The following is a 24,857-nucleotide window of genomic DNA, read 5'->3' as shown; positions in this document are numbered from 1 at the left end:
AGAATAATTGTCGTACAGGTCAAGAACAAGTCGAGATTGACGATTTAAGCAAGATACGTGAAGTTATTAGAACTACATGAACTATGTATTGATTGATCATAATGTGCAAGAAGGAGACGTTTGTGGTCTTTTTCAGCTATGCAATTAGGATTGAATATTGACAATCCTCACTCTCAGATAGAGAATAAGAGTTTGGAGCAGTATAGTGTATTAGTATGATATATGAATAAACGAGGGGTATACAAATGAAACGAGATTGCATCTGTATGAGTGTGATCGTGAGGATAAGATGACTAAGAAATGTTTAAATGAATTGAAAGTTACTAGCTATACTAACGATGAACCCCTTCTGTTTTTTTGTAACTCAATCATAAAAACTTCATAGTTAAACATGTTTTGCTTAAAGCAATTATATTTTTAGGTGACGTTCTGAAATTTTTTATAAAATGCATGTGAGTGAGGACAGAATATGTTGAAAAAACTCGTATTTGTCTGAAGATAGTCTTCACCCTTGAAAAGTGAGTTGTATGGGAATGTTAACGTCATCATGTGTCAGATCTTAATTTCGAATCCGTTACAATTAGGGACCGCGATCATAGGGTTTGATATTTAATATGTTTCCATGATTTAATTAAATACAAAAAAAAAAAAAAAAAAAAACATGAATTGTAAAATAATAATTATGACTAAATGACTTTAACTGAAAACGTGCATTATAAAATAATTCCGACCACAAACTAATTATTTTCTTAAACTTTAATCTAAAATAGACATGATTTAAACACATATTAGAAGTGGAAGTTCAAATACGATGTACTTTTTCGTCCAATAATATGTCAACTAAAACAAAACGAAATTTTTTAAGGTCAGCCATAGGGCGGCGAACGCCGCCTCGACACGGCGGCGTCGCCTCCGCCTCCTGGGGTCTGTCGTTTGGCAGACACTACCAAACAAATGGGAAGGGTTTTAATTTGGCCTCCTCCTAACCATAATAAAATATGATTAATTAAAATTCTTTTGTTCCAGTTGTTTACACACGATAAGGAGTAAACGACGCCGTAGCAATATAAAATAGCTAAGAAGGCATCGCAGTTGGCATAAATTTAATGTCTTTTTGTTTGGACAAAACCATATCTGGTTTTGTTTGTCGGATTTTCCGAAAATTGTTAAGTGCATTGCACGACCATGGAATCTAAGATCTCTCTGTGTGTTTGGCTGGTTTTTAGCTTCCTTATTTTTTATATCTCAAATTTTTTAAATATTAATTCTCTTTATTTGTCTCGGATGTTCCCCTCCTGGAATGAGTGTTCCTCACTTATAAATTCATGATCTTCCACTAAATTAACTACGAATCCACTCCCAATAATCCTCAACATTTTTAAATTAAATAATTTATAATTAAGGAAAAAGGGATGATGTTTTTCAAGTTGAACTACGAGTCTGTGGATAAGAAATTTAATACAAATTTGTTATGCAGACGTGGAATTTGGTATTGATCGTATTGTATTTAGCTCTTTAATTATATATTTTTATATTTTCAATTTTTTTTTGGACGAAGACTAAAGACTAAGGTATGAAATCGATTAGGCTAGAAAAAGAAAAAAAAATAATCTACTAATATTTTCATTTAATTATTTAATTAAATAATATATATATAATATGCCGTCAAATACCACACCCAAAATTATAAAATTAAAATTAATTTCAAGATATTCTAAAACAGCTTAATTAATTAATTAATTAATTAATTTTGCCTGTTGTTGAGACGGTCAAAGAATCTATAGATTCAAAATCTGTTAACCTACATTCATGAAGCTCAACAATACATTCGAAAGTCGCCTTTTAAAGTATGAAAAATTAATAATTAATATATTATTTTTTTCTTCAACTCAAATAATAATTTTTAAAAAATGTAAAATTTATAAAAATATTATTAATGAGAATAATAGGAAGATATTAAGAGGGGGTTTCTAGAAGGCAGGTAAGTGGCTATACATTAATAACAAAAAAGACAAAAAATAAATAAATAAAGCGAAATAAGGAAAAAGGCTTCGAGAAGGGTAATTGTGTAGAGAGAGAAGAGGGGAAAGAGGTTTGGTGAAGGATTGGACCGGCGGTCCGGCCGTCCCCATCGCTGATGAAAACGAAAACAACGCCCACTTATTAATAAAAATAGTATATTAATATTATTAAGGAAATGTCCCAATTTTTCTTCAATTTTAAACAATATAGCAAATTAAAAAAATTCAGTAAGTTCCAGCTCAAAAGATTTCTTTTAAATATTTTATATTTTTACTGAAATAATAATAATAAATAAATATGGTGGTCAGAGAGTTGTTCAAATTTTAAAGAATTATTTCATGTTATAATTAAATAATTATAATTATAATTACTCGTTGAATCCATATTTGATTGAAATTGCAACCCTCCAGAAGAGGGTTAATTTCGGGAATAATCATATTTGTAGTAGTTTTCAAAACAATAATTTAAATAATGTTGAAAAAATCAAATTACCATAATAACCATGATGACCGGAAATGAATTATTGAGATTTGAGTTTTTAAAGCATTTTTTAGTAAATTCGTATTTTTTAAAGCAATTTTTTTTCGTTTCCATAATTATGAATAAAATTATCCAAGTAGCGGCCTTGCAATATAGCCCAAAATCCATCACCGGCCCTTGGGGCCCAAAGCCCATTTTCAGGCCCAAATAAAGCTTTAGCCACACGTATACGACATCGTTTGAGTAACGACAAATAAATATTACTAATTATGTCATTGAATATATTTATGGTGTTTTATTAATAAGTAATAAATTAAATTTGTAATTTAGTTCGATTTAATGATTTGAGGAAAAAGAAAAAAAGAATGATAATAAATTGGACGATGCCAGAAAAATTTATCTTATTTAATTTAATAGTTTTTCATTGCCACGTGGCGACAAGTCTGGTTGAAATAATTTTATTCTTTGAATTTTTTCTTACTTTTATTTAACAACCTTTCAAAAATATAATAATTATATATGTTTTTTTTCATAGTCGTGACAATGCCACGTTGATTGCATTTTCTTTCTCACCATTCAAAATAATTTTTGGCTAAATTATGAAAAGCACTCACCACTAATAAATATATTTAAATAATCTCTATAAACTCTAAATAAATTTATTATTATTATTTATTGGTTTTCGATTAAAATAAATACGAAAACAGTGCAATAATCCATTGAATGAGAAAAACCTCGATTAAGGGAATAAACAAAATCATTCCTTATTTTAAGTATTTAAACTTATAATTATTTATTGAGATAAGGAACATTCAGTGCCTAAGGTGTGGAAATCTGTCGATAGTTGGATCATAAAAGTCTCGCATATGCTAATTTAGGGAATGATCATGGGTTTATAAATAAAGAATACTCTTTCCATTGGTTCGAGGCTTTTTGGGAAGCCCAAAGCAAAGCCATGAGAGTTTATGCTTAAAGTGGACAATATCATACCATTGTAGAGAGTCGTGTTCATCTAACATCCATAACATGTGCATTTTAAAACCTTGAAGGGAAAGTATAAGGAAGACAGTATTTGCAAGCGGTGGGCGGTGGGCTTGGACTGTTATAAATGGTATCAGAGTCGAAGATAATATTTGCAAGCGGTGGGCTTGGACGGTTACAAATGGTATCAGGGTCAGACACGAAGCGGTGTATCGATGAGAATGTTAGGTGGCTATAGGGGGTGGATTGTTGGACGGTTACAAATGGTATCAGAGTCAGACATGGGAGCGATATATCAGCGAGAATGTTAGGCGGCTATAGGGAGTGGATTGTTGGACGGTTACAAATGGTATCAGAGTCAGACACGGGAGCGGTGTATCAGTGAGAACGTTAGGTGGCTATAGAGGTGGATTGTGAGGTTCTATATCGGTTGGAAAGGGTAACAAAATATTTATTACGAGAGTGATATTGTTAGTTGGGACGACCGAACAAATTTGAGACTAAACGGTAGGTTTAGAGGGGAAAAAAAATAGGAAGTTTTGGGTTATGGGACACAGCAGAAAGACAGGACAGCTCAGTGTACAGTGGACGGTCCACGGTCGTCGGTCCACGGTCCACAGACCACAGACCACAGCACATCAGTCATGGAGAAGAAAACCAGACGCAGAGAGCAGAAAGAAAAATATATATTGTATTTTCCCAACACCATCCTTATAGAATAGATACACACTAAGAATTTTTTTAAATATTATTTTGAAAAAAAATAAGAAAAAACATATTTTTGATTCTAATCAGACCTTGTCTTTTGAATTTTTTTTACAAAACCCCGTCTTTTTCTCTGTTTGACTGTGGAGAGCAATTGAAATTGAAATTGAAATTGGAAATGAAATTGAAATTGAAATTGAAATTGAAGGCAAAGGCATTTTGGTTCTCAGCTTTCGTCTCTTAATTATACTCTCTTTGCTTTCACTTATCTCTTCCCCTCCAATTCCTTGTTTTATTCTTTCAATCAATTTAATACGATTCTTGATTAAACCCCTCTTCACCCAAGAACACGACGAGTTTGTTCACTGCTTCTTTCCGCCAAATCTAGGCGGCGCTTCGATTCCGCCACCCTTTGCGACGGTCCTCTTTTGAAGCAGATCTTTACTTTGAGGTCGGATTTCACTGTTGCTGTCTCGTGGGGATTCTTCAATTTGATCCAACAGTTTTTTTTTGTAGGTCATCCGTATGGAATTCTGTACTTTCCCTTTTGATTTCCTGTTATTTTATCTGGGTTTTGATTGGATTGCATTTTATCTTCATGTTCTATGTGCTCTGTGAACTGTTTATTTGAATTGCAAGTGAAAATGAGAGGCGAGATTGAATCAAGCTTGAAGTTCGTCGTTAATGGGTTTTGATTTTTTTACTGCATGCTTGAAATGGGGTTTTGATTTGTAGGCTGGCTTTGAGGATTTCAATATGAGCGAGCATTTTCGAAGGCAATTGGAAGTCCATTTGATTGCGATGAATCTTTGTGTGTATCACTAGTGTTCTTCAGTGTTCTATGCTGTCTCATTTGAGTAGAAATATGGGTTTACTCTGCAGCAGAAGTCGTCACTACAATGAACAAGATTCTGAAGAGAATGCGCAGGTGAATGAACATAGTGGTTTTGGTATCTTGGATTATTTGTTGAATCTCGTGTTCGATATGATCGTAGTCGTGTGCTTTTTCAGGCTGCTGAAATAGAGAGGCGGATTGAACAAGAAACAGAGGCTGAAAAACATATACAGAAACTTCTTTTGCTTGGTAAGTGTATTTTGATGTGAGATTCTACGTTGGTTGGAGAGGGGAACGAAACATTCCTTATAAGGGTGTGGAAACCTCTCCCTAGTATACACGTTTTAAAACTGTGAGGTTGACGGTGATATGTAACGGGCCAGAGCGGACAATATCTATTAGTGATGGGCTTGGGATGTTATGAATGGTATCAGAGCTAGACATCAGGAGGTGTGTCAGCGAGGATGCTAGGCCCTCAAGAGGGGTGGATTGTGAGATCCCATATCTGTTGGAGAAGGGAACGAAGTATTCCTTGTAAGGGTGTGAAAACCTCTCCCTAGCATACGCGTTTTGAAACCATGAGGCTGATGGCAATACGTTATGGGCCAAAGTGGACAGTATCTGCTAGCAATGAGCTTGAGATGTTACAAATGGTATCAGAGCTAGACACTAGGCCGTGTGCCAGCGAGGACGCTAGGCCCCCAAGGGGGGTGGATTGTGAGATCCCACATCGGTTGGAGAGGGGTTAAACGAAACATTCCTTATAAGGGTGTGGAAACCTCTCCCTAGCAGACGCGTTTTAAAACTGTGACGATACGTAATGGGCCAAAGCAGACAATATCTACTAGCGGTAGGCTTGGGATGTTACATTTGATCTCATGTTACCTAATTGGTGAGGAATCAACTTGTGTAGGTGCTGGAGAGTCCGGGAAATCCACCATTTTTAAGCAGGCAAGCCCGTTTATTCTTTACCGTCGTAATCCACAAGGCCGTAACGAAGTTGGTTCACTAACATTTCTTGAGTTGTTGCTCCATTTTTTTCAGATAAAGTTGTTGTTCCAAACTGGCTTTGATGAGACAGAGCTAAAGAGCTACATTCCAGTCATTCATGCAAATGTGTATCAGACTATAAAAGTATGCAATATTTGAAAGGGTGTGTTGGTTATTTCCCTTTCTGCACGATTTAACGAGCAAATGATTTTGTCCAAAATTTTTAAAACATAATATCAGAACCCTTTGATTCGAGACGTGTTCATCGTGTATTTTGATCTTTGAGTGCCAAAAACTCTTAAATCTTTTGATGCGAAGTGTGTTGATTTTGTACTTCTTGTTAAGTCGAGAGCTGTAACCTCTTATTGAACCCGATGTTTCAGGTATTACATGACGGTTCGAAGGAGCTCGCTCAAAATGATAAAGAGTTCTCGAAGTATGTTTTATCCAATGAAAATAAGGTATTAATTATACCTTCCCAAGTTTTGAATTAGGAAAGTTTTCATGAACTAACCAATAGATCACATAATTTTAAGCTTTGATGCTTATTATTATCCCTGCATGTGATTTCAAACTAGGAAATTGGCGAGAAATTATCGGATATCGGAGGTAGATTGGATTACCCGCGTTTGACTAGGGAGCATGCAAAGGATATAGAGACTCTTTGGAAGGATGCTGCGATTCAGGTAGCTACCGCTTCATGTAGATTAGCTAGTGGCATCTTTAAAATGAAATCAACTATGATGCTTTGTGAGATCCCACGTCGATTGGAGAGGGGAACGAAGCATTTGGTATAAGGGTGTGGAAACCTCTCCCTAGTAGACGCGTCTTAAAACCGTGAGGTTGACGGCGATACGTAACGGGCCGAAGTGGACAATATCTACTGGTAGTGGGTTTGGGTTGTTCCAAATGGTATCAGAGCCCGACACTGGGAGGTGTGTCAACGAGGACGCTGACCCCCAAGAGGGTGGATTGTGAGAGGGGAACAAAACATTCCTTATAAGGGTGTGGAAACCTCTCCCTAGTAGACGCATTTTAAAACTGTGAGGTTGACGGTGCTACATAACAGGCCGAAGTAGACAGTATCTACTAACGATGGGCTTGAGCTGTTACATGCTTCTTATTTAAACTGTTTTTTTTAAATCTTCTTGAATTAGGGTCGAACAAAGTGAGCTCAGTGTTCGTATTCTCTTTGTAGGAAACGTATTCACGTGGTAATGAACTACAAGTTCCAGATTGCACACAGTATTTCATGGAAAATTTGCAAAGATTATCTGATGCAAATTACATTCCAACTAAGGTATTCAATTTAATGATATATCTATAGCTCAAGGGGTTAGAAAAGGCTCTAAATGAAGTTTTAGCTTAATCAATATCTGTTTCTTCTGCCATTATAGATTCTGGCTCGTGTTTGAGCGGTCTTTTTCACTGTAATTAGAGTATCGAGATTTAATCGTTTGTGTACGTATCAGTTGGCTTCCTTTCTTATATGCTTTTGATTGCAGGAGGACGTCCTATATGCAAGAGTTCGTACAACCGGTGTTGTTGAAATTCAATTTAGGTAAGCCTTCATTACACTTTTTCCTTAATCGTGAAATCTTAGCGTTTTAGTTAATTACGGTATCGATTTGATTTTGGCAGTCCCGTTGGAGAAAATAAAAAGAGCGGCGAAGTGTATAGACTCTTTGATGTTGGTGGTCAGAGAAACGAGAGGCGAAAATGGATTCATCTTTTTGAAGGCGTTACAGCAGTCATCTTTTGTGCTGCTATTAGTGAGTAAGACCTCGTTCTTTTAACCCGTTTATGATTCTGTGGCGGTCTCGATAAATGTAGAAGGTAAAAGAAAAGGCTAGACATTGGAATCGGAAAATCTATGCCCCTCTCGTTGATGTTACGGAGTTACGACTGGGTTGTCGTTGTCGGGGATGCTCCCAGAAGCTGATGGGATATACCATTTTGGAACATGTGATTGTGCAATAAAGTCTTTTAGTACCTTCTTTTCTCTTGTTTTCTTTTCATCTGTTTTCTTTTGGAGTGGGTGGGACTTGGTTGGAAGGTAGCTCTTGGAAGGTAATGAAAAGATGAATTAAATAATTAGCTGCTGATCTAACAACCCATGTGAAGATAGTGGTGACATGATGAGACTCGTCTATTTCACGTGTTTTCTTTTGTTTGGATGGTCGGGCTATCGAGCGGTTCCACTCTTTGTATTACGTTCATAACCCATCCCACTAATGTCAAGAGACATTTTTTATGTGAGATCCTATGTTGGTTGGAGAGGGGAACGAAACATCTCTTATAAGGGCGTTTTAAAATTGTGTGGCTGACGATAATACGTAACGGGCTAAAGCAGACAATATCTGCTAGCGGTGGGATTGGGCTATTACAAATGGTATAAGAGCTAGACACCAAAGGGTGTACCAATGAGGACGCTGGGCGGCTCCCCAGGGGGTGGATTGTGAGATCCCACATTGGTTGGAGAGGGGACTGAAACATTCCTTATAAGGGTGTGGAAACCTCTCCCTAGTAGACGCGTTTGACGGCGGTACGTAACGGGCCAAATCATACAATATTTAAGGGTCACTCGTGTATTCTTGCATTAAATTTAGTGCATTACCATGAGGCTTGTTAGATTCAATGGGTTAACTAATAACTATTTCAGGTATGATCAAACACTTTTTGAGGATGAACAGAAGAACCGAATGATGGAGACCAAGGAACTTTTCGAGTGGGTTCTGCGACAAGAGTGTTTTGAGGTTATCTTTTCTGCATTGTTACCGTTTGCGTGATCGACTGTATTTAATTTGATAATGTTCTTTTCACGAGTTGATATGGTTCTATTCCGGGTGCAGAACACGTCATTTATGCTTTTTCTTAACAAGTTCGATATCTTCGAGAAAAAGGTTCTAAACGTAAGTGTTGATGGAGGGTATTACAACGACGAGGCCATCTTGGATAGGTACTCGATGAGATACTAACACGAATTAGCTTCTTGTGATAGGTCCCTCTCAGTGTATGTGAATGGTTCAACGATTATCAGCCGGTTTCGACTGGAAAACAAGAGATCGAACATGCCTATGAGTACGTATCCATCACCCGGGACAATGCTGCTGCTTTTTTCCTCTGCAGTTTTTCTAAAATAACTTTACAATCAATGAAATTCAGGTTCGTGAAGAAAAAATTTGAGGAGTTGTACTTTAAGAGCACGGCACCAGATCGAGTAGACCGGGTGTTTAAGGTATACAGAACAACTGCTCTCGATCAGAAACTTGTAAAGAAGACGTTCAAGCTCGTAGATGAAACATTGAGGCGGCGAAATCTGTTCGAGGCTGGGTTATTGTAACCTTGTTTAACAGCTTCCTCCTCACCACACAAAAAAATGGAAATGGTTGCTCTTGTTTGATGAACAAACTTATATTGGATTGTGATTTAAGCGATTCATTGATTTAAAACATTGTGTTCAAATTAAATCTTACCTATTCTATGAAAGTTGAAATCTTTTTAACTATATGTAATTTGATATTCCAAATTGTTGTGAGTTTGAATGTAAGCTATCTATGAACATGATTTTGGATTCTCTCAAAAATATTTAAAATGTTATTTTCGAAATTAAAATTTTCATTTTATTCATGAGATGAACTATAAATTGAACCGACGAAGATCGCGAAGAGGGCTCGTTTTTGCGCGCGTAATGCCTTTGATTGCGAGGGAACTGCGATCCGCTTCCAAAATCCCCGTTGCATCGCATTGGTTCCTCTCATTCTAGAGAATCGAAATAGCCTTTTCAATTCCCGACGACATTGATCTCCTTGTGTTCTCACGCTTTCAAGTCTCTAATTCTTTCGGAATCGATTACTGACTTCCGCTCAGGTGAGGTTTTCTCGATCGTGGATCTGAATGATTTTCTTTCCGCATTGAATCTTCAGGCCGTTACATTGAACTTTACAGTGATGTTGATTTTGTTGGTTCCGATGATAACTTTTTGGCCTGTTTATTGTGATTCATGATTGGTATGGCAATTTTTTCCTTTCATATTTTCTGAATCTGCATCGTTTATGTTCTAATCGGTGCACTTTCCATAGAACTGTCTGTCATGATGTTGCTTTATCTGATTGATAGTCTTCGGCGAACTTCGGAATAATTAAAATGAGCGTGTTCTGTTCATGGCTTAGAGCATGGATATCTATTGAACGTTAATTTGCCTATTTTAGGTTATTCGCAACTTAGAAGCCATACATCTCCGAGTATCAATCTCTTTTATGAATCTCTTCTGTGGAAAATCTGGCATAATTAAAGAGATCGTTCATCGTTGTTCTTCAGCTTCATTGAATCTCTCCTGGCGCTGGTTTTCATTGATCTTGATGGAGGCTCACCTCATATGCTTCCAATCGAGCTCTTTACATCTCATAGATTTGGAGGACATCTATTTTCACATATTAGTTTATTCATGAAGCCTTTAATTGCTTTTCATTTCAAAGATCGCTGGTGCACTACTACTATGGAGCTCAAGAACACTGGGAGCAAACGTGACTAGGGCGGGAGATAGCCGATGATCTAGATGGACCAAATTCTAGAAGCTACAGAAACTCTACTGAAGTTAAGAGCATTCCACTTTAGCTTTAATTTGGATGAAGAACATTCCAAACCAAATTTTCTTGGCAAGATCGGCAGTTCTTCATTGAAACTCCTGGGTGGATCCTTTGCTCTCTAACAACTTGTAAGCTGTTACAGTTGAGTGAGATGAATGCGATGAATTTCCTTTTTGTTCTAAGAAACCTTTATATTCTTACATTCAATTGTTTGACCAAACTTGTTCTTGCATCAAGGGCCAGCAGATCATCAGATGTAATAGCTGATCCATTGGCGTTGAATTTGCCACGATACTGTGATAACATCCCAGCTCGAGTACACAGGTGAATGCTTATTGATTGTAGCCTTAAAATTCATTGTCCTCCGACATTATTCTACTCGATTCGTTGTGAACCACAGCTGCAGGTTCTTGTTGGAACAGGATCCAGAATAATGAAAATACTCAAAATATTCATTGAATTCTTTTACATGGTACGTCAAATTCATCCGCATTCATTCGTTGGTTTGTTTTTTACTTCAATTTATTCCCATTTACCATCTGTTTTCCTAGATTTCTTGCAGCCTTTGTTCCATGGAATTGGTTATGGTGCTCATTGCCCATTATATATCATGAGATTGGTTGGGAGTTCCATATTTATTCTTTTCTTTAATTTAGAACAGTTTTTTTTTGGATTGGTTGGTGGGGAAGACTTGGCTTAGAATTTTGTTTATGTGGCTTGCACTTTTTTGTAATTCATTGTTGTAGTTGGTTGAGTTTATTTAATGATGATTATTTGGTAGGGATTGGTGGTAGAGATCTCCACGTGTAGAGATGGGGAAGCTTTGCTCTTCTCATCCCGGACACTTATTTCATTTTTCATTCCCGTAAAATTCCTCATCTATTGTTGCGGGGATCGAAAAGGTACGAGAATTTATTTATTATTATTATTATTATTTTACCTTATTTTAAAGTTTTTATTTTAATCTTCATTAAAAAAAAATCCTAATAAATCAATATATTTTATTAACATCTTTTATCCACACAATTTCTAAAAATTTAATATTAACATAGGTTTAACCATTAAAAAAAATTAAATATTACAATTAAATCTTAAAATTAACTAATTTATTTTTTTTATATAGGAATATATATATAGTTAAAAATATATTTATATTAAGGGGAAGAAAAATTGCATTGGAACAGGAACGAAGAATATAATCCCGTTTTCGGCCCCTTTATCTAACGGGAAAAAAATGTTACTCATTCTTTGTCTAAATGGAGAATCCCCTCCTTATGGGGCTCTGGCTCGGTGGGTCATTTCTAGTTTGATTTATTTTTTATTTTAAAAAATAAATTACAAGAGTTTAGATTTTTTTTTACAAAAGCTTGAGGATTATAAGTATTTTTTATAGTTTGACCTAATTCCAATACTTAGCAAGTGCGGTTGTCTTTTCAGTCTTTTTTACTGTATTTAATATATTATTTAGCTTAAAGCTTCAAAGGTTATAGTTAATGTCATATGTGTGCTTCACTTTTATTTAAAAAAAAAAATTGAATTTTAAAAAAGGTTGTGGATAATTAAAAATAGTACTTTTATTAGTTAATTATTTAATAAAAGCTCAATTGTTCCTTCTAAGTTACGTAGAATTTTTTGTTATTCCCTGTGCCATTCATGTTTATTTATAACACAATTACCCAAATACCCCTTCCCTATCCATTTCCCTTTCCCTTTCCCTTTCCTTTCCTGATTGTGATTCTTCCCCCAACTACATGTCGTTTTGTCTTAGTCATTAGATGGCAATGCAACGAAAGGTAGGATCGACTTGTCGCTCCTTCATCCATCATAATCTGGCTCCCCTCCCTCGGGAATTTCCCACTCCCATTTATTATAATTAAATTGCATTATTGATTACTTACGTGGCACGTGGCACCCTCCAATTTAACGTCGGAAATGACCACCTTATCCTATCCTAATCCTATGATGCTGTCTCCCTACCCCAACCCAGCCGAGCCGAGCCGAGCCAGAGCCGGATTTGGAAGGGACAAAGATCGTCTCCGAATTTCTATAAATCTCTCTCTCTGGGCCCCACCACCTCTTTTGGATAAGCATCGCAACACACCACCCGATTTTATGCTTCCGACTCGCCACGTCATCGCCTTTATAATCAGGTGCCCTCAGGTCTATTGTAATTTTCCGTGGTCGCCACCATTCTGTGGGTAAGGCAACCCACACCAAATAAAATAAAATAAAATTAAAAAGAAAAAAACAGCTAATAAATGTTAAGGAAAGTTATCCGGTATATTAAATAACTAGCAAGTGGATGAGGATAAGGTTTTTTTTTTTTTCCTTTCTTACCTTACCTTGCCTTTTCATTAAATTATTCTTCTTTTATACTATTTTTTAATAAAGAAAATTATTTGTTATCATTTTTTTTCTCCTAATCTTATCATTATTTATTTTTTTCCCCAATTAATATCTTTCATCCATTTCTGATCTTGCCGGTTCTCCACGTGATTCCAATCTCGTCCGTCCATTTTTTTTATAATCCAAAATCCCTTCGATTCTTTGTTTATAAAAACCCATTTCCTCTTCCTTCTTCTTCTTCTCGCCTGTGTTTTCTTTTTTCTCTCTCTTTTCTTTTTTCTCCTTGTTGTCACTGTTCAAATTTCAAGTCGTCATGTCGATTACTTTGGATAGGGTTCGGCGGGTTGATCAACCCTCTGGATTCTCGCCGGATGATTCGGGTTATGGATCTATGTTTGAGAGGTTGGAGACTGGGGATGTGGATCGCGGTGTTGAAGGGTTTGAAAAGGAGGCTGAGGAATCTAATACTTGCAGCTCAGCTTCAACTTCTTCGTCTTCTTCCATCGGGAGGAATAGTGATCAGTCCGCGAGATCGTCGGATGATGAGGATAGCGGCGAGAATGATGAGGTTCAGAGCTCCTATAAAGGCCCGCTGGATATGATGGACTCCTTGGAGGAGGTTTTGCCTGTCAGGTTCGTGTTCTTTCTGTTTGATGATCTTGTTTTTCATTTGTTTTGGATGCTGTGAACTCGTACTTTCTTCCGCGAATCTTAGTTTGGTCATTGCAAATTGCAAATCGAAATCATTCATTGTCTCTAGTTAAATTTGATGGATGATCTGGAACGAGCGTGTTGAATATACGGTTGGTGAGGCTGAAATGTTTAGGGAAGGCTTAATTGAGCTTGAATATTTAATACTCTTGTAGTACAATGAACTCGGGAGTGGAGATAGTTAATCTGCCCTGCAGAATGATGGAGTCATTTGATCCATGCTTCATCAATTGCTTTTGCTTCGTTTTGGACTTATTACTGGGGATTACGTTACCTGCTGGCGGTGACTAGTAGTTATTGCTGATGAACAGATAAAAGATTTACATTCGACTCTTGGTAGAGTAATTATTCTGGGCATGAATAAATCATGGCCTGTAGAAATCTGTTTGTTTCTTTAATAAAGATTAATGCAATGATGAATTCGAGATTAACTATATGTGATCGGAGGCTTAATAATGAGAAAAGAGAGCATTCCGAAACTTAAGATTAGCAAATGACACCATTTTTAAATACACTTCAATCATGAGTTTCCGGTCGAATTCTTTATTCATCTTTCTTGCCAATCTCTGTAGCGGAGATTGTGTTTCTGAGATATTCTTAAGCTAAATCAGAAAGAAATCATTGCTTTGCAGTGCTTTATAAAAATTGTTCTGCGACACTGCAAAACATTAACTACTTTTAATTTTAGCATATAACTTTAGAAACACTCTGCTGTTGAGATTGGGAAAAAGGATCGAGTACCTGTTATACATTCAGGTTTTTATGCGATTCTGCACTAGATTGTTCCTTTATCTAATAAGAATTATTGGTACATGCAGAAAAGGTATCTCAAAGTTCTACAATGGAAAATCGAAGTCTTTCACGAGTTTGGCCGATGCGTCCACTGTTTCCTCAGTGGAGGAGATTGTGAAGCCAGAAAACGCCTATTCCAAGAAACGTAGGAATCTTATGGCTTTCAATCTGGTGTGGGAGAAGAACCGGAGTTTCCCCCTCAAGAATAACGGTGGTGGGATATCAAAGAGACCCATCAGCTCAAGCAGAAGCTCCTTCGCTTTGGCCGTTGCTATGAGCAGCTCCGAAAGTAACAGCAGTGAGGACTCAAATTGTAGCTCATATTCAAGCTCTCCACCGCCTCGCCCACCTCTGCACCCACAATCCAAAGCGTCCAACAGCCATCTGGCTTCCATTGTGCCACCACAACGAAATTTCTCCACTTGGCGTTCATATTCCTTGGCTGATTTACAAGAGTGTGCCACCTCTGCTAATAAGGCCAACCTAACAAATCTAAACTGACCCGGGGAATTTCCTTCTCTTGCATAGGTACGCAAGAGTCTTTTTAATTATTCTAGGGACCCTGAAATAGGAGGTTTTTTCTAGTCTGATTTTAGGTCTTGTGGTCGTTACTGTACTCTATATTAAAGACCAAAACTTTCATGTCTCGTTGTTTATAATGAAATGGGGCGAGTCGCATTTTTCAACACCTGTCTGGATTGGCCCAAGACAACCATACCATCCATACCTACCCAATGCCTGATTGGTTCACCAAGATTGATAGCCTGATTGGTTGAGCAACTTCTAAGAGCGTTCTTACGCTATATCGAAACATTGAATGAAAAGATACAACCACAACAGATATAGCGACCTTCCACAGTCCATCTCCCAGTAACATTCAAGGACATCTGCACGTTTCGACACATTTAGTTCAGTCCCTCGTATTCTTAGTTTCCCTTGAGCTTCATTTATGGTTAGATTTAACTACGGCTTCTTTGTTATAGACCTTGAGAATGTAAACATGCTCAGTGCTGCAATTTGCTCGTTGCCTAAGCAATTGTAAGCATTCCCAATGGCATTGATGAGTTTCTTTTGCTGATTGCCGTTTAATGTAGATGAATTTTCTTCTGCTGGGTACCGAGATGCGAGAATATTAATGTTGTAGTTGTAGTTATATATTGTTCTGCTCCTTTAAAGACTATATTCTTCTGCCGGGTACAAGTGATCCACACTCTTCGACAGACACTGCCTTTCAAACCAGTGGCCAAACAAAACTGTTGGCAAGTTGGTTTATTGCCCTTGAAATCATTGGCTAGTTAAAGTTAATTGACAAACCGTACACTAAGCAGAAACATGAAGCCCCAGACCAAGTGAATTATTGCTGCCTTGCTGTTAACACTTTCAAATGCCATCATCCTCTCAACTCATCATCAACTACTAGCGTGAGAACATGAAAGCCCATGATAAACACAAGGCCAGCCCCAGTTTTCAAACTCAATGTGTCCCACACCCCAAAAATCACTCAGTTAATTGAAACAATAATTCTTTCCTTCCCAAAATCATTTCTACATCTAGATCAACCAATACATCATGCATATATATGTCCATGCTTTGCTGCTTCCTACTTTTATAGCTTACACTACACATTAAAACAAGATGGTTGTTAAATCTTTTATACAGGATTTCAAGTCTTACCCACAAAGCCAACCCTTCTTGGATGGCACTCTAAGTTGTAGAGGTTTGCCTAGCTTATTACTCACTGTTTTGTGATATAACCTCTCCAAACTTGAGGAAAAGCTGGGCATCTGACGTGCTCATGGATGGGCAGTTCAGCACGTGCGGCGTTTTTAGATTTGTATACTCGTCCCTGTAGCAAGGGGATTTTGCAGATGGGGGCATGGTTGGTGTTTGTTTTGGCACTGTGGCAGAGGGCAGAAGACTCTCAATGACACGCGTTACTTCGTGCATCGTCGGTCGATCGGATGGCTGCCTCTTGGTGCAAAGGAGAGCAAGCTGAAACGCCTTCTTTACAGCTCCAAGGTCCTTGCAAGTTGCAGTTATTTCAGGATCAACTGTCTCCATTACAGCATTGTTGGCTGCTTTTGATAAGATCTGAGATATATGACAGAACAAGAGAAAAGAACAACATCAATATCACGGCACTTAAAAGAACTACAGTTAGTAAAGTAAATCGTACAATAAAGTTGTACTAACCAATTGGTGGAGATTTGATTCATTGTCCACAGCTTTCCTTCCTGTGAGCAATTCAAGTAACACAATGCCAAAGCTGTAAACATCGGACTTTTCAGTAAGTCGGGAAGTACGAGCATACTCCGGATCAATGTATCCAATAGTTCCCATGATGTAAGTGGACGTATAAGTCTTCGAGGTACATAAACTCTTGGCAATACCGAAATCAGTGAGATGAGCTTCAAAATCCTTGTCTAGCAGAATGTTTGATGACTTGACATCCCTGTGGATAATGCGAGGGCTACAATCATGGTGTAGATATGATAGCCCTTGAGCTGCTCCATGTGCAATATTGAGCCGAGTGTCCCAGTCCAGCTTTTTCTTCCTGGTAGAGCTAGAGCCTGTACAAATCTAAGATTCAATACTCTCATTTTATGCAGATCAACTGAAACATGTAAGGCATAGTTTTGACAATATAACAACTATTAAGTGGCATCTTACAATGCAGATGATCCCAAAGACTGCCGTTTTCCATGTAGTCATAGAAGAGGAGATTCCCAGAGGGAGATAAGGAATATCCTTGGAGGCTGACCAGATTTCTGTGCTTGATGCTACCCACGGTTTGGAGTTCGGTCTCGAATCCCTTCATGCTATGTGGCTGGTGAGAGTAGAGCTTCTTGATAGCCACAGGTTTGCAGTTCTTGAGTACACATTTGTAGACTGTGCTTGAAGCTCCATATCCAATAATGTACTTTTCACTCAAATTTTCAGTCATCCTCATAATATCCTCATACACGTGAAGTGCCATGTTCATGTGAAGCATCACTAGCTTGGGAGTTGAGTAAGTAACTGAGCATAATAGAATGGTTTAGTGTTCAATTATTGAGAGCTAAAAATACATTAAAAACCACATTCAAAGCACCTGGTTTATCAAGTGATCCATCTGGAAAAGGTATTGTGTTGTTTGGACGGCACACTGTTAGAAGGATCATCAGAAGGATCGCAATGACACCAAGAGCAATTCCCAGGATAACAGCTTTAGATATTGTCACTGCATTCAAAGCAATAAATGGCAGATTTCGTTATTCAATCCCTCCCTCACATTACAGATACAACTACATTTTCTTTATTATATCGGTGACTGTTCAGGCCAGCTTCAGCTTACATGCACCTCGACTATTCTTAATTCTATTACATTTACAAATATAACTATCAATACCATTCAAACAGCGTAATTACCTCGCTCTGTCGTCTGAGCCACATGACAGGGATAGTTGTTGCTATTCCAATATCCACATAGAGCAAGATTTCCAAGAAAACTGAAAGTAAACACGCAAAAAAAACTGAGATTTAACTATAAACATGAGATCCCACGTCGGTTGAAGAAAGGAATGAAACATTCTTTATAAGGGTTTGGAAATCTCTCATTAGAAGTTTTGTTTAAAACTTTGAAGGGAAGCTCAGACCCAAAATGGACAATATATGTTAGGGTTTGGGCCATTACACTAGGCAATGTGCCAGTGAGAACGTTGGCTCCCATGAGGGATGGCTTATGAGATCCCACATCGATTGGAGAAGGAAACGAATCATTCCTTATAAGGGTATGAAAACCTCTCCCTAGTAGACGAGTTTTAAAACTTTGAGAGAAAGCCCAAAAAAGACAATATTGCTAGTCGTAGGGTTGGCCATTACATTAAACGAGTATCCAATAGATTTCTTTAGTGTTTCTTTTCTGCCTTTCTTCTCGTTTCAAACTTAATCCAAATATGGAAATCAACTTAAAAGATTTTACCTGTCAGACGAGAACCTAGAAAAGTTGTTGCTTGTGGGAATATCACCACCCAGATTGTTGTAAGATACGTTTCTGTAAGGATCAGTTTAATGACTTAGTAACACATCTCTTGTGACAACATTATCCCGACACTTAATGTTCGAAAGTACGACAAACTTACAATTCGGTAAGGCTTAGGCAGCTAATCAGCGACGTCACGTCCCCCGATAAATTGTTGTTTTCAAGTCTCCTACATCAGTTTCATCATGAGTAGGACACATACATAAATACTTCAAACACTTAGCAGATGAAACTCAGGCCATAGCGTCAGTAGAACGACGTGATAGCAAAAGGGGGGAGGAGATATCAGTTCATGACATGACCAAGCCACTCGAGGACTCTTATGATAGCTCCCATTTCATCTTTTGGTAAGAACAATTGATAAAAAATTCCAATTTCAGAACTTACAAGGAGAACAGATTTTGAAGTTGACTCAGTTCTTGAGGAATGATCCCAGAGAGCTGATTGTGTGAAATATCTCTACAGAATACCAACAGAATTAGAATAAAAAACTGAAGTTGCTGCATTCAGATCTCCACTCCCCAACCAAAAGAAGGGACAAAAATATCTTACATTTGCATTACACTCCTTAGATTGCCAAATTCAGCTGGAATAGACCCCGTTAATTGATTCCTACTTAAATTCCTAAGAACATTTAAGAACAAAGGTCAGTCAGTAATTTCAGCTCAAAGACATGGTTGGTGATTAGAAAAATGAGTTAAAGATGATACATACAGCTTTAGGAGATGTTCGAGATCGCCAAACGATGAAGAAATCGTGCTGCTAATTTTGTTATTTGAGATGTCTCTGTGCAGCAACGATGATTTAGTATGAGAAAATGGCAAAGGGTGAGTGAATTGAGATCCTTTATACTTACAGCGTATCGAGATTGCCAATGCGAGATAGCTCGACTGGAATAGGACCTCGTAGAACATTAGAGGAGAGATTCCTGCAGATAGACAGCCAAATGAAGCAGATTTTATGGTCCGTCCTAATGAACGCAGAAGAAGCTCTTAAGCTCTTAAACAACTCGACTTACAAGTACGTCATACTCTCTAGCCTCTCGAAAGACGGCGGGATAGTTCCATTCAACTTGTTGCCATGAACATTTCTGAAACCAACAGATTTTAACTGTCTTAATGAATAGCAGATGGTTCTGAATGGAATCCGAGTTTGGATTAGATTCTTACAGGCTGTTGAGATTTGTGCAAGAGCTAAGATTATCAGGGATAGGTCCTTCAAGATTGTTATTAGCAACGTTTCTGCAACGACGCTTCATCAGTATCAGAATGAGGGATTGCAAAAGGCAGTCATATAAGAACAGTATGATGAAGCTTACAGATCGAACAAATCGGTGAGTTTCCCGAGCTCGGCTGGAATATTCCCAGTAAGATGATTATCATTCAGTTCCCTGCAAAAGAACAAAGATTACAACATAATGGAGCTTTGTCATAGAGAGATCCACATTAATAGGAAGACAAATAAGACAGGAATGTTACAGATAATGGAGCTTTGTCATATTCCCAAGCTCGGCCGGGATGGACCCGGTGAGTTTGTTGCTATGCAAGTACCTGTATGCCATCATCGACGCCGCTCACCGGAATTAGTACGCATAAAATGTGAGTTATATTACATTCTTAGATACATAGATAGCAAAAATAATGAGAAACAAGCATACTAGAAGCAGTAAAAGTATGCTTACAGTTTCTCAGTATAAGTCAAATTCCCTAAGATAGAAGGGATTGGACCAGATAACATGTTGCAGCTCAAATCTCTGATTACGACATGGAGAAGTTAGAAACAAAGCCATAAACGAAACGGAGAGCGCGAATCGAGTGATAAAGATTCTCCTTAGAAAAAAAAAATGGTCCATGAACTTGGTTGTGAGAAAGATTAAGTTGCTTACAGCACGGCAAGCGCCTGCATCAGACCGATTACCGGTGGGATGGGACCTGATAGCTGATTACCCTGCAGGGACCTGAACATAACAATTGAACATTGAAACACACACAAGGGGCATAGCAGCCAAAACAGTACAAAAATGAAAAATCGCTTCACGAACATACAACGTGGCAACTTGAAGAAAACCAATGTTGAATGGTATCTCTCCAGTGAGATGATTATACGACAGGTCTCTGTCGAGAAACACGAGAACGAAACTTCAGCTAGTTGTGCACATAAGATCGTAACCATAGTATTCAATGAGAAGGAGATAATACATACAAGACCTGGAAGGCTGTGCAGTTGCCTATGGTTTGAGGTATGCTGCCTGTTAAACTGTTGTTTCTCACATCACTTCAAATGGAAAGAGTATTATGTGATGGAAAGAGTATTATGAGGCTAAGAACAAGCTCAAATGGGTAAGGAAAGAAATAGGATAGCTTTTGATCACTTACAAATACCATAAGCCAGTGAGCTGACACATATCTGGAGACAGCGCGCCCACCAAATTGTTGCCGCGCAGACCACTGACATGGAGTAGATAACAAATGAAGCATTAAGAACCAACAAAAACAGGGTGATATCTGTAAGAACATGAGTAAAAAGTACTCACAGATATTGCAACACTTCATTCCAGTAAATTAGTCTTGGAATTTCCCCGCTGAGATTGTTCTGTGCTAGATCTCTACAACCATATCCTTCACTTGTTAGTTCATTATTATATGAACATTGGAAGGCAGTGGAAAAAGGGATGCCATGAAAACTTACAAAACCTTCAAGTTTGGAATCTGAGATAATGTCGATGGGATCGGACCAATGAGTCGATTGTTCTTCAGAACACTGATAGCATACAAGATAATTAGTATGTCACTGTGTAAGCCATAGGTTATAGACATGTATTAGAGCTTACAGCATTTCCAGCTGCTTCAATTTCGATATGGAAAAGGGTATGTCTCCATATATTTTATTAAACGATAAGTCCCTACAAAGATCGATCGGCTAACCGTGAGCTTAAGCCAAATATATTGCATATTCCCTAAACTCTATATGACTTACAGATTTGTTAATGAAGAACAGTCACCAATCTCATCTGGGATTTGCCCAGAAAGGCTATTCCCCCTCAAATCCCTGTTCAAAGAACACCACTCAGCCATGTAAGATATGAAAAGAAGGCTTAGAAAGTGGGAAAATGTATAGAAAAGAGAGGGAGGAGTACAAGGTTTGCAGGCCCTTGAGGTTGCCGACTGAAGGAGAAATTTCCCCATCAAGATTGAGGCCTGAAAGATTACTGGAACAAGAAAACAATTGGAAAAAGGAGATGAACAAGTAAGAACAAGCTTGGTTTGTTTATGCAACTTACAGAGATATGACATTGAGAGTGTCATTGTCGCAGGTGACACCTCTCCATATACAATAGTCTGATGAAGGTGAGCTTGTCCAATCATATAGAACATTATCAACATCCCTGAATGATTTCTTTATGTCCAACAACGATGCTCCTTCATCACAACAAAACATGTATAGCTTAAGATCTGAAGTCTCCATAGCCATTAGAGATGAAGAGTTCATTTCTTAGCACTGGTTTCAAAGATTTATAAAAGAAATGCATGGGAACTGTTGAAATAACATTATAAAAACATTAGGCCTCTTTGAAACATAGTAAAGGGTGTCCGAAAAGTCCATAACAACGTTCACCCAACCTTTGATTATCAATGACATTATAGAGTTGAAGTTCTTCATCTCATGTGTTAATGGTGGCTTACCATTATCGGAGTTCACCACGCCGACGGTAGCACAGAAGAGAAAACCCAGAATAACGAGCTCGACGGGAAATGCCATGGCTGCCGTCTTCCCAGGCTTCGTTTTAACCCATTGCTGGAGCTTCCATGGCTGGGTAGTAGCAAGAATCTTCAAAACCCGTTTCTAGCAACACCAAAACGAAAGAAATGATGGAACCCTCCTCTTGAATTTGGGTGAATGGCGTTAAAATGCTAACGTTGTTGAGAGTTGAAGAGGAAAAATATTTGAATTCCCCTTTTTAGTGATTGGATTCTTACGATGAAGCAAAGAAAAGCGATGGGCGTTCAATCACATCGCGAAGCAATACATAACAGTATAGAAGTGGAGAGAGAATTGGGGAAATCAGAGAGTATGAAGAAATGAATTATTTCACAGATAAAGAGAAAAACCCATCTCTGCCACAACTCTGTAACAATCTCTGCAACATCACTCAGCCACACCCCGCCCCCTTCACCCCACCACCTCCCTTTCTCTCTCTACATCTCCTCCTTTTCTCTCTCCTCATTTCCTTTGCAAAATTTGCAAATGGCCTCTCTGAGTAATAAGGGGTCGCTTTCTTGGCGAGTTTTTTTTTTTTTTTTTTTTTTTTTTTTTTTGGGTAATGGAAGGAACCCATTTGAGTGCCGCTGACAAGGACGCTATTCTGTTCTTTGGCTGCAGAATTGAGCCTTAAACTCAACAAATTATTAGATGATTTGTAGTTTCTTTTGTTATTTCGCTGTTCATAGTTTGTGGTTTGCACAGTGAATCTGAATTTAGTCGCTTGCATTCCTTTACACTGCACCTCCTCTGTCTCTTCCTATTCTCTTTATTTCCTGTGATGTCCCAATGGGTAGTCTTTTCAATTACTTCATAATTTTGGATGAAAAAAAATCTTGTTTTCAGTGGTTTTGCCTCCAAGTTCATACCCTTTTATAGCACCACCTCTTTTGATTCACTTCTTTCTTTCATCATTTCGTGATTCGTGGTAGTGTCTTATCGATCTAAATATAATTTACTTGATGAGTTATCTATACGAGTATATTGTTTTCGATTGCACGAACTTATATCCTAAGTGTGTAAATGCAAGCTTTGAAAAAAAAACAAAGCACATATCATACATAGAACATCTTCTTAAGCCCCACGAACAACAATGTACCACTTTCTCTCGGAGCTACAAAACCATACCTACAAATCCTACCAAAGTTTTAAGATAGAATACACATTCTTTCGTCACGTGTTGCAGATACGTTTAAAAAATAATAATAATTAATTAATTTGGAGGTCCCGAATTTATAAATAATTTAAAATTTTTATAGCATAAGATAAATGTTGATTAAATAAAGGAATAAAGTGTTTGGAGTCAAAATGAAGATATATAATAAAGAATCAAAGAAGATGTTTCTATTCCAATCAACAAAAGTTACAAAACAAAAGAATCATTCTTCATAAAGCCTACAAATATTAATAAATTAACCATAGACTTAGGGACCAATCAAAACCAAGCATTTAGATTTTACGGTAACTCCAAAAAAAAACAATAAATATATATATCCATAATTAAAAGTAATATTGTAAATTTAAAATAATTCAGGTAATTATAAGAGAGAGTCGAGGGTAAAACGGGAACTTTAGATGAGGAGCGCCAGAGGATCTGGCAGGAGCTGGGCCCAAGGCCCATCAAGAGTTAAATTACCAATAAATAGAGAAAAGTAATCCATTTTAGGTTAAATTACCAATACAGCCTTTATGATTTCATTATACTTCCAAATTGTCTTTTCTTCTCCCTCTTTATTAATATATATATATATTAAACCATTTAATTTTATTTATTTTTTAGAGAATGTAATCGACGTGACTCGATTTGGTTTTATTTTAATAAAAAAATAATATTTTTAAAAATTATCCAAATTGATTTATAATTAATGAAAAAAAAAAAGGAAATTAACCTCGGGAAAGTCAATTGGTCCCGTCTACTCATCTCTGTGGAGCTCTGACACGGTTTCTGATTGATTTGGTTGGGGCCCACGCTTTGTCCGAAAAGTCTGACAGTACCTTGGACGGCGAGGTTAACGCCGTTAACGTCGCCGTCGTAACAAATTTAAAATACCAGAAAATAATTTGAAAAAAAGAAATTAAAAAACTGTCGTTTACTGTTATTTTTGGGGGTAGGTGATGTTTGTTGTTAAACAGTGTTTGGATAACTAACTGAAGGCTGGGTTTTGTATTTAATTGGGTGTAATGACATGTCTCCTGGGCTATGGTGTGTTTCTTTTTAGGGTAACAGGTCGGTCACGTTAATAAAACTTTTACCATTCGAGTTTTGTGGGTCCCGCTACCTTTCCGTATCTGCCAGCTGGCCATCCCTCTGCCACATCGGGAACTGTTTACAAACAATACTGCCAAGTGTGTAAATGGTTTTATTCGGTTAATTTATTGTCATTTTCATCCATTTAGAATTTGGTTCTTTTTCTTTTCTTTTCTTTTCTTTTGGAAATTTAATTAGGGTTCATAATTAAATTCAAAAAATAAATAATACAATAATATTAAAAACTAACAGGATTTGAGTCTAGTCAGCAATCCCTTTTGAAATTTGGGTGTAAACGTTGACTTTATAGTTGACTTATTTTTAGTTTAGTTATTATGATTTTAAAAGGTTTGTCGGTATTGGTTAATAAAATTTCAC

At 37.4% G+C, this 24,857-nt stretch overlaps 3 protein-coding genes across 7 annotated transcripts; 2 read left to right on the top strand and 1 right to left on the bottom strand.

Moving 5' to 3' along the window:
* The first annotated feature begins 4,360 nt into the window (after positions 1-4,360).
* On the top strand, positions 4,361-9,521 carry LOC111796505 (guanine nucleotide-binding protein alpha-1 subunit). 4 transcript variants are annotated; one of them, XM_023679154.2, is made up of 14 exons: positions 4,361-4,639; positions 4,924-5,116; positions 5,200-5,272; positions 5,937-5,974; positions 6,068-6,157; positions 6,397-6,474; positions 6,592-6,699; positions 7,212-7,313; positions 7,519-7,574; positions 7,655-7,789; positions 8,676-8,769; positions 8,866-8,925; positions 9,015-9,094; positions 9,179-9,521. In XM_023679154.2, exons 2-14 carry the CDS (start codon positions 5,030-5,032, stop codon positions 9,354-9,356), a joined length of 1,179 nt encoding a protein of 392 aa, XP_023534922.1. In that variant the 5' UTR covers positions 4,361-4,639; positions 4,924-5,029; the 3' UTR covers positions 9,357-9,521. The 4 variants fall into 4 exon arrangements, with proteins under 4 accessions (XP_023534922.1, XP_023534919.1, XP_023534921.1 ...); XM_023679151.2 differs by having other exon boundaries at positions 4,361-4,700; XM_023679153.2 differs by having other exon boundaries at positions 4,361-4,704.
* Positions 9,522-11,371: 1,850 nt separating this feature from the next.
* LOC111796503 (hybrid signal transduction histidine kinase M-like protein) lies at positions 11,372-15,137 on the top strand. 2 transcript variants are annotated; one of them, XM_087124686.1, is made up of 3 exons: positions 11,372-11,504; positions 13,282-13,581; positions 14,478-15,137. In XM_087124686.1, the coding sequence occupies exons 2-3, from the start codon at positions 13,340-13,342 to the stop codon at positions 14,950-14,952; spliced, it is 717 nt and encodes a 238-aa protein (XP_086980812.1). In that variant the 5' UTR covers positions 11,372-11,504; positions 13,282-13,339; the 3' UTR covers positions 14,953-15,137. The 2 variants fall into 2 exon arrangements, with proteins under 2 accessions (XP_086980812.1, XP_086980811.1); XM_087124685.1 differs by lacking the exon at positions 11,372-11,504 and having other exon boundaries at positions 13,175-13,581.
* An 819-nt stretch (positions 15,138-15,956) lies between these two features.
* LOC111796501 (LRR receptor-like serine/threonine-protein kinase ERECTA) lies at positions 15,957-22,676 on the bottom strand. The gene is made up of 27 exons (XM_023679142.2): positions 22,156-22,676; positions 21,753-21,891; positions 21,609-21,680; positions 21,449-21,520; positions 21,303-21,374; positions 21,161-21,232; positions 21,006-21,077; positions 20,848-20,919; positions 20,675-20,746; positions 20,518-20,586; positions 20,358-20,429; positions 20,154-20,225; positions 19,951-20,022; positions 19,791-19,862; positions 19,642-19,713; positions 19,491-19,562; positions 19,329-19,400; positions 19,187-19,258; positions 19,025-19,096; positions 18,860-18,931; positions 18,573-18,641; positions 18,413-18,484; positions 17,860-17,939; positions 17,543-17,671; positions 17,122-17,469; positions 16,645-17,021; positions 15,957-16,542 (listed from the first exon to the last, which is right to left on the bottom strand). The coding sequence occupies exons 1-27, from the start codon at positions 22,229-22,231 to the stop codon at positions 16,183-16,185; spliced, it is 2,943 nt and encodes a 980-aa protein (XP_023534910.2). The 5' UTR covers positions 22,232-22,676; the 3' UTR covers positions 15,957-16,182.
* Positions 22,677-24,857: the final 2,181 nt, after the last annotated feature.

This window comes from Cucurbita pepo, chromosome 6, assembly GCF_057944985.1.
Source record: "Cucurbita pepo subsp. pepo isolate OVF chromosome 6, ASM5794498v1, whole genome shotgun sequence".
Classification (NCBI taxonomy): Eukaryota; Viridiplantae; Streptophyta; class Magnoliopsida; order Cucurbitales; family Cucurbitaceae; genus Cucurbita; species Cucurbita pepo.
The sequence above is the reverse complement of the archived record's forward strand: the minus strand, read 5'-3'. Positions and strand labels throughout refer to the sequence as shown.